At 44.4% G+C, this 9,366-nt stretch overlaps 1 protein-coding gene across 1 annotated transcript; it reads left to right on the top strand.

The window, feature by feature from the left end:
* The first annotated feature begins 2,122 nt into the window (after positions 1-2,122).
* PCDH20 (protocadherin 20) lies at positions 2,123-7,407 on the top strand. The gene is made up of 2 exons (XM_069639918.1): positions 2,123-2,818; positions 3,563-7,407. The coding sequence occupies exons 1-2, from the start codon at positions 2,774-2,776 to the stop codon at positions 6,185-6,187; spliced, it is 2,670 nt and encodes an 889-aa protein (XP_069496019.1). The 5' UTR covers positions 2,123-2,773; the 3' UTR covers positions 6,188-7,407.
* Positions 7,408-9,366: the final 1,959 nt, after the last annotated feature.

The following is a 9,366-nucleotide window of genomic DNA, read 5'->3' on the forward strand; positions in this document are numbered from 1 at the left end:
TTGCCCCCCCCCCTCGCCCTGTGGGTGCTTTGAAGCAGTATTTATTTGCTGTATAAGCGCTTAACAAGCAAACAATAAATAAACTAAATGTAGAGTTTTGCTTTGCATCCTTTCCTTTCGTATAGATTTCCCTACAGCCTGCTTGTTCTTCAGCCAATTTATGCCAATAATCACTGCAGCACTGCATCACTAGAATGCATCGAAGCAACTCAACCATCTTGAAGCTGACTCAATCCATCGGTAGCACCTGACTAAACTGTCCTTATTGAAAAGTGCTGAAAAACGTGGCTTGACTTTGTTGAGCCACCAAAGATTATTTTTAAAAGTACTGATACAGGGGTGGACTGGGAACCAAAAGAGGTCCTGGAAGTAATTTTCAAAGTAACCCCATAGTACGCATTGTTAGCAAGTCGAACCATTTTCCTATGGGTAAAAGGATAAATAAAATAGGTTACCACACAAAAGAGGCCGAGGGTAGAGAGGCCTACCAGGAAATCTCCAGAATTCCCTATAGGTCAGTCCAGCCCTGTACTGATAGAATTCTTCCCTCAGGCCTTTTTTTAGAGTGCTAGTGACTGATGACAATTTGCTATTCATATAGTATTTGCCAATGCACCGTACATAGAACATAATTACATACAATTATTATCGCAACTAAAGTTGGCACTCCTTTATCAACGTCAGAAGGATGAGTGCTCAACCTGTTGTGCTATCTTACCAGTTTTTCAACTGGAATAATGCTGCAAAGGCTATATATTGCCTGTCTATCTCTGTTTTCAAAGCCAGAATGCCTTTTCATCTTAAAGACTGCATATTCTCTGTCTTGGAAGGTTACTAGTGTTTAAGTGTGTTTTGCAATTTTAGGTTAATTAAAGGCTACTGTTTTTTTAAAACACCTTGATTGGACATTTAGAACCTTGACTGGACATTATTTTATTTTCGTACCATAGTTCAGTTGTTGCTTGAATGCTTATTTGCTACCTCAAATCCCTCCTGAAGAGTAGTGCCTGCCCTCTGCCCACATTAACACAAGTGGTGAAAGAGGTATACTTGCTGGGCTGTGGCTGTTTCACTTTACTGATTAGAATTGCTGCTGTTTTAGTAGTAGTGTGGTCAGTGGTCGAAGTGTACGAAAAGAAGTAGTGGAACTATGTTCCCTGCTGGCCTGCACTGACTCCCCACAAACCACATCACCATGTCCCTCCCACACACAATACACACCCCCAAACACATGCACCTGCTGTTTAAGGGAATGTTCAGTGTAGTGAACATCTTCCTACACCTTTATTTTAACACAAAACCATGCCGGAACGGTTTCTTTTTAAAATCAAAGTATAGGAGCAGTAAAACTTAATTTAAACAAGTAGAGGAGCACCGCACCCAACCGCTCCCGCTCACTTCGACCACTGAGTGTGGTATTGAGTAGGAGTTTTCTCCACTAGTCATCCCCGTACTCTTGCAGAGCAGTAGACAACATTTCATCACACTTGGGGCCTGAGTTACAAAAATGTTTTCAATGGACTTTGCCAGGTTATAGATTTTTGTAAATCAGGCCCTTGGCAACTTTGTTCTTTAGTGATGGTTACCCTTAAACCTCGACAGGCTCTTCGGGGAGAAGATATCTATTCCCCAGTGATCCCGAGTGTTGGTTACTCTGGGTCCTTGTACCATAATCCTGTAAAAACATTAACTTGTCAAACAACGCCAGTGGCTGCATACAGATATGTTCTGCCGCACCCGTATCTGCAAGTAAAAGACCGAATTGTCCATTCATTGTTGATCTGTTCTATCAATGCAGTAGCCAAAAGAAGAACAAAAATACTGCGCCCGTGTCAGAGAACATATAAAGAGCCGCCCAATGGGAAACGTTCTAATAAATACAACATTGCATCATAGTAAACATGTTTAATCCTTGCTATGCCCCTCGGCGTGATTGTTTAGTAGCGTGAGAAGTTCGTGGCATCAGTCGCACCTGCTGCCAGTGACCGAAAGAACGTGAGACGCTCTTGGGTCACCTGACCGTGCGTCGTTTAGAGGGAGACTGCAGTGTTGCTGCTCCGCTCTGTCAAGCTAATCAACATATTTTATTTCACGTCGGTGGGGAGCGGCAGATGTATTCATCAGGTTGCGTAGCCTACCCGGTGTGGATCAATTCAGATTAACAGAATCTGTTTTCAGGAAATGTGTATTGCACATAACATAGTTAATCGATATACCTGCGGTGCATCTGGACTCATCTTCTGGCTATTTTAAACTTAGTGCCCAAATCGACACTTCCCTTAAAGAGAGAGCATGTTTGTGTGGTGTATCATAATCCTCATTATGTGAAATGCGTATAATTCTGCTACTCGGTAATCTAGCATGCATTACACCCGCAGACGCTGCAACTGGAGGTGACGTGCGTGTGAGCCGCGCATGGGGAACGCGCACTAAAGTGTTGCTGTGTGAGAAGGGTATGTCGCTCCGGAGGCTGTGCTAGCTCCGCCGCTGAGAGGTCTGCTCGTAGCGCTCCTGCCGCCGTAGTAATAAAAAAGAAATCAAGTTGCTCCCTCGTTTCAGCTGCTTGCGAAGTGGCGAGCCCGTGACTGACTATTGGCGGAAGTTCTCCAGCGATTTGCATGAAGCGGGAGGGAGTGTCTCTGCCGCCGCCGCTCTCACACCGGGGGCTAAATGACTGCAGTTCCAGTGTGACTGAACTGCCAAGGGAATGAGAGGAACTTGCGCACCATAGGAGCAAGCTGGCTGCTGAAAAAACAGACACCACTACCTGGATATGGGGCTTCACATCAGCCTGAGCACCCAACAGAGCGACCTTCAGGTAGGTGGCGCCTTGGATGCACGGGGGGAGCCGGCGGCTGCAACTTTGATTCCAGGGAACTCGGTCCTGGGAAAGGCTCGAACATTCCCCACGTACAGTGCGTGCTACGAACAGCGAAACTTCTCATTAGAGAGAGACGCGCGTGCAACCACGTATAGACAGGGGTGCGGGGCGGCATACCTGCTTTAGTTATCTAGGACACACTCAATGTTGGTTTACATATGGGCAGCCATGCTTTCAATCTGAAACGAATTCTTTGTAAATGTCAACCAATATTGTGCCATCTTAACATTGTCGCGGTTCGGGCGTGATCACTACAATATGTGAGACCATAGTCTGGCAATGGAAACACACACAGAAATCGACTTACATACGATTATTTTATAACATATGTACGTGTGTACTTAAACCGTAGTGGCACGATTAATTATACAGCAACAATGCATGATGTTATGACATCTCGTGTCATCGATCTATTTATCTGTACCTTCATCTATCAGTCCCTCTATATATTTATCTATTTACCTATCACTTCATCTGTCTGTCCATCCATAGCTTTACTTGTTTGCATGTCTCTCTATCTATGCATTGAATAATATATATGTACCTGCCAGAGCAGACAATACACATGAAGCCAGCATGTGTTACTTAGTGCTTTCATAAATCGTTCCACATAGAGCACATGTGACTGCCAATGTAGTGAGACTTTACCGCCACTGTGATTTTTCTCTACTTTTGACACAGCACTGGCTCCTGCTCTTCCTCTTTGCTGGACTCCTCCACTGCTCAGCGGGCTTCAGCCGAGCCACCGAGCTGCTGTACACCATCAATGAAGGATTACCCGAAGGAGTGCTCATAGGGAACTTGGGAGAGGATTTGCAGCTGGATTTCCTTGCTGATCCGCCGCTTTCCTTCAGCCTGGCTTCCAAGGGGATCAGCGAGCATTATGTGACTCTGAATAACTACTCTGGGGAGCTGTACACCTCCAGCCAGGAACTAGACCGAGAAGTGCTTTGCCTGGAGAGTGCTGGCGCCCTCGACTGCCTCCTCCTCTTGGATATCATCATCTTGCCCCAAGAGTACTTCATGTTTGTGAAGGTGAAGATCATCATCAGAGACATTAATGACAACGCCCCTTGTTTTCCGGTCGGGCAGATCAATGTCTCTGTGCCTGAAAATGCTCAGATTAACACAAGGCTTGCCATTGAACACCCAGCCTTTGACCCAGATGTCGGAATTAATGCAGTTCAGACCTACCGCCTGGTGGACTATCACGGAGTGTTTACCCTGGATGTGGAGGAGAATGAGAATGGGGAAAGGACGCCCTACTTGATCATTATGGCCCCTCTGGACAGGGAAACGAAGAGTGAATATTTTAGCAGCATCATTGCTGAGGATGGTGGTGTTCCCCCCCTCATAGGAAGCGCCACTCTCCTAATTGATATAAGCGATATCAATGATAATTGCCCCATGTTCTCAGAGACTCAAGTGAATGCGACACTCTATGGGAATGCCACGCAAGGAACACATGTGGTTACCGTGCAAGCAGTTGATATTGACCTGGGTGCAAATGCTGAGGTCACCTACACTTTTAGTGAAAGAGTTCCACAGTCATCAAGGGATGTATTCCACCTTGACCAAATCACAGGAATAATAAAACTGTCTAGAAGAATTGATGGCAGCACAGTCCAGCTGCATAAATTGACTATACTTGCAAATGGACCAGGTTGCATTCCAGCAGTGATCACTGTAATAGTAAATATCATCAAAGTCCTTTTCCGCCCCCCTGAAATTGTCCCACGTTACATAGCCAATGAGGAAAAAGGAGTGGTTTACCTGAGAGAATTAGAACCTGTGAACTCACCAATTGCATTCTTCACTGTCAGAGACCCAGATGACAAATACAAAGTGGATTGCTACCTGGAAGGTGATGGCCCATTTGGGCTATCGGCATACAAACCGTATACCAATGAGTATTTGCTAGAAACCACAAAGCTTTTAGATTTTGAGACTCAACCGGCCTATGAAATAATAGTTGTTGCATCAAATTCAGAAGGGCATTCTGTAAGAAACATTATTAAGGTGCAGATTCTCGATGATAATGACAACTCTCCCAAATTTCCACAGCCTCTAGTAGAGTTGTCAATTGAAGAAAACAATGCTCCAGGGGCTTTTTTGACAAAGTTCTATGCATCAGATGCCGATAGCGGGGAGAGGGGCCAAGTTTCATATTTCTTGGGACCTGATGCCCCATCCTATTTTTCTTTAGATAAAGTCACTGGGATCTTGACGGTGTCCACACAACTGGACAGAGAGGAGAAGGAGAAGTACAGATACTCCGTCAAAGCCAGGGATGCTGGATCGCCCCCTCGAGAATCATTAGTCACAGTCATTCTTGTAGTTTTGGATAGAAATGACAACAGCCCAAGGTTCATTAACAAGGACTTCAGTTTTTTTGTCCCAGAAAACTTCCCAGGTTTGGGTGAAATTGGCATAATTAGTGTCACAGATCCCGATATCGGACAGAATGGATGGGTTGCCTTATCAATTGTTAATGGTAGCGAAATTTTTGTCATCGACACCGGCAAAGGTTTACTGAGAGCAAAAGTGTCCCTGGACAGGGAGCAGCAAAGCTCCTACGTTTTGTGGGTTGAAGCTGTGGATGGCGGAGACCCTGCCTTGTCCTCCACTGCAAAGATCACCATTTTGCTTCTTGATGTCAATGACAACCCCCCACTCGTTCTCTTTCCCCAATCCAACATGTCCTATCTCTTGGTGCTCCCTTCTACGCTGCCTGGCTCGCCTATCACTGAAGTATATGCTGTGGATAAAGACACTGGGATGAATGCAGTCATTGCCTACAGCATAATTGGGAGAAGGGGACCTCGACCAGAATCATTTAGGATTGACCCCAAAACAGGTAACATAACTTTAGAAGACAGCCTGATGCATACTGACTACGGGCTCTATCGGTTATTGGTCAAAGTGAGTGACCACGGCTACCCAGAGCCTCTACACTCAACAGTCATGGTGAACCTGTTTGTCAATGACACCGTCTGCAATGAGAGCTACATTGAGAGTTTGCTAAGAAAAGAACCTGACATAAACGTTGAGGAAAAAGAGCCACAGATCGCCATAGAGCCGACTCACAGAAAAACAGACTCGGCGTCGTGCTTGCCGACCCTGGTGGCGTTGTCGATAACCAGCCTGGGCCTGATCATTCTAGTGACTCTTATGGGCATCTACATCTGCTCCAGGAAAGGAAGGAAGCAACACAGAGAAGATCCATTTGAAGTCCAAATCCCCCTCAATGGGAAAATCGACCTGCAGCTATTAGAGCGGAAACCCATGGACATCTCCAATATTTGAGGCTGTCTGCGAACTGCATCTGAACCAATGTTCACTTCAAGAAACACGCAATGGATATTCCATTGATAGCGGTTACATGAAGGTCCCCTAATTTATAACTTATGATTATATATTGTACATAGTTCTTTACAGTATTTTTTACTGCAAATCGATTCTTATAAAAAAAGTAAAGATTTTTTTATAAACTCGTTCGAACCAACTGCTGTCTCTATACCTGGATGACATTTTCAGCTCCCATATTGTTTCCATGACTGAGCATAGAGAGAATAAGGTAAGCTAACTTGTGCATTCCATGTAACTTTTGAAAGTCGTGTCAGCCACAAGATGGCGCCAAATGCTCCATGCAAAGAGTTGTTGAAGTTAAACTGAAAACAGAAGAAAAAAAAAAACATCGATTTCATGACCAAAGCATATTTTGAATGGCATATTTGTATGCTTACGTTGTTATTATTTAGTGCAATTTCAAGATCCGGCGACTTGTTTTTTGCTGTAAGTTACTGTAGTTTAACCCTGAGGAGGAGGAATGGAAGGACACCAGCCACTGGCCAAACAGGCTGAATGTGCATTACCTCAGAAAATGGAATGTGTTTTAAAGGCATTAACAAGAAGTGCAATTTCTATTTAAACGAGACTGAAAATTGATATTATGTGATGATGAGGATCTGGTGTTATGGTGTGAAATGTTAACTGCTGTTTATAAACTGCTCCGTGCACGTGCTCTTTGCTCAGATTGCATCGCAATTCACTGCATTTCACCTTTTTGCCGCTAGTATTATAAACCCATTTGAGTCATGTTCTAAGTGTACGGGAGTACGGCCTTGACCCAGGCAGTCGCAGTTCACGCTCACATTGGCTTGCGCATTTTTGGCTATTATTTTTGTGATATATAAATATATATATTGACACTATCATGTTATGCCGGATTACCGCTTGTGTTGTGCACACGAGGAACAGGCTTACGCTTGTGAGAGTTGGTGTATGTTGAAGGCGGTCGTGTGTCTCTAGCTTTAGTTCTTACGAGACAGGTTTGCTTTGTTAATTTTTTTTTGGTTTTTTTTTTGTTTGGCTACCACACTTTGCCCCCTGTGGCAGAGTCTATCGCGGCTCCATTTCATTAGAGATCTGATGCCCTGGTGGCGGCTTGTTATGCTGATGGTTTCTTTGCTGCAGGTTTCGCTGCTGCAGGGCGGCGTTTCTCGCGCTTTTTTTTTTTTTTTTTTTTTTTTTTTTTTTTAAATCAGTGTTGTTTCATGTTCGTCTCCGTAAGAGAGTCTGGCACAATGTTTTGAGTAGAGATGGCATATTAAGTTTAGCAGCGCAAAGCGAGGTACCCAAGTGTTACACTGGAAACAATGTATCCCCCCACCCTCACATCATGTCTGTTCTGTACCAAAAGTGTTTATATGTCTCCAAATTAAAGCTATATATTTTCATACAAATGCTTCCTCTCACTTAATGCCCCAAACTGCTTGTTTTCCTCATTCACGTTATCGCGCCTCTCTTTTGTTATGCATTTGCTTCTCCAAACGGCGCAATAAAGAAGTTCTGATTTTGAGCACTTAAGAACTAGAGGCTGATTCACAAAGCGTTTTTCCATGGAACGTTGTCCTTTGAAAAAACGCGGCGTGTCGGGCCTATCGGTCCCATTGGAAAACGCGTTGTGGATCAGGAGTTAAAATGGGTTTTGAAGCAAGAATGATGATTCAGATAAGAATGTGTGATGGGCGACTTCAGATCCACACAGGCTCAATTGTTTTACATGTTCTGCAGGAAGCAGACAGACAGGCATACTTCTGCACATAAACTAGCAGTGCAGCTGAGAATCTTTGTGCCTGCTCACAGGGTTGCGTTTGGAATGACTCCATGTGTGGGAACAACCCGGGCGGGCTGTCAGGTGAAGTGGGGGTGATAGGAGGGTGGAGGGGCTCTGAGGGTTGCATTGCCCTGACACCCTGTTCCAGTTCTTTAAGTGGGCTGGGGCAGATCTCTGAAATATTGTGTCTGAGATGGAGCCCTGCTGGAGCTCTCTGAAGTCCCCTTCTAAGCCCAGCCCACTGGAAGCCGAGGCTTTTTTTTTTCTAAAGCCTGAAGCTCTCGTATATAGTCGAGCACGTTAGGCTTTAGAAAAGAAAGCCTTGCCTGCCTTTCCATTGTGTTGCTGGCCCCCCTCACCCTCCAGACACCCCTTCCATCTGAAATGGCGATGAAGTGGTGCCTGGCAGGGTGTAGGTGCTGCAAATGAGCGGCAACACTTAACTGATCTGAATTCTGCCCATGGGCCATGGCACTTTTGCAAAATCGAGCTGGGGCTCTTACAGGGGCATGGCCCAACAGGCAGCATTCAGGTGAGGCAACTGTTGCCTCTTAATTGAAGTGCCTGCCCTCTGCCAGGCCACGCCCCTCTTCGGCCACATCCCCTAAGAGCCGCAGCTCGATTTTACAGGCCACTTAATGCACTTCCCTGTTCCATCCGCAGGGAGGCGGGAGGAGGAAGGGGAAGAGAGGAGGGGTGGCAGTTGCCCCAGTCAAAAATATAATGTTCCTGGTCAGTTTGAGTATTATGTTATATTAATGGGCTCTAAGTGTATTGGGTTGTCTGGTAATGTAGCAGGCTATTCTGAACATTCATGATAATCAGTGCAATGCATTGCAGGAGAATCCCACTGCACACAACTATACATTACTCTTACAGGCGAATGACAATTTAACATATATGGTCATGGCTCGTCTTTGTATCAGCAACCAAGTTGGTTGCATTGGGGCGCATAAAACATTCGTTTAAGAGCACTTTAGTGTGCATTCATTTTTTATTTATTATTTTTAACATTCAATGTCTCCCAATTAACAGCGTTGTAAGCAACAATAAAATGCATTCACAACTTATGTATTTTTCAACTTATTTTATATGTATAAATGTATAGAGCACTGGTCTATCAATCCCCAACATCTTACTTTTGTCATTTTCTTGAAGTTACTTTGAAAGAAGTACATTTTCTTTGAGTTAAAAACATATAGCAGTATTGACACAATATGGAACATTTCACTTTAACATCTCATGCTCTTACAGATACTCATAAATTCCAAATTTCATATATGGTGCCATGTTTTCAATTCTAGGTCTAAAAGTACATAAGGTGTTAATCAATGTGCATAGGTTTGATGTACATACAGACACGTAG

Source organism: Ambystoma mexicanum, chromosome 7q, assembly GCF_040938575.1.
Source record: "Ambystoma mexicanum isolate Mex_15411 chromosome 7q, UKY_AmexF1_1, whole genome shotgun sequence".
In the NCBI taxonomy this organism is placed as follows: Eukaryota; Metazoa; Chordata; class Amphibia; order Caudata; family Ambystomatidae; genus Ambystoma; species Ambystoma mexicanum.

Excerpts from the sequence above, each read along its gene's own strand:
- PCDH20 (XM_069639918.1), top strand. The coding sequence starts at position 2,774 with ATGGGGCTTCACATCAGCCTGAGCACCCAACAGAGCGACCTTCAG. Across the intron at positions 2,819-3,562 it reads CCCAACAGAGCGACCTTCAG|CACTGGCTCCTGCTCTTCCT; the intron begins GTAGGTGGCGCC and ends CTTTTGACACAG.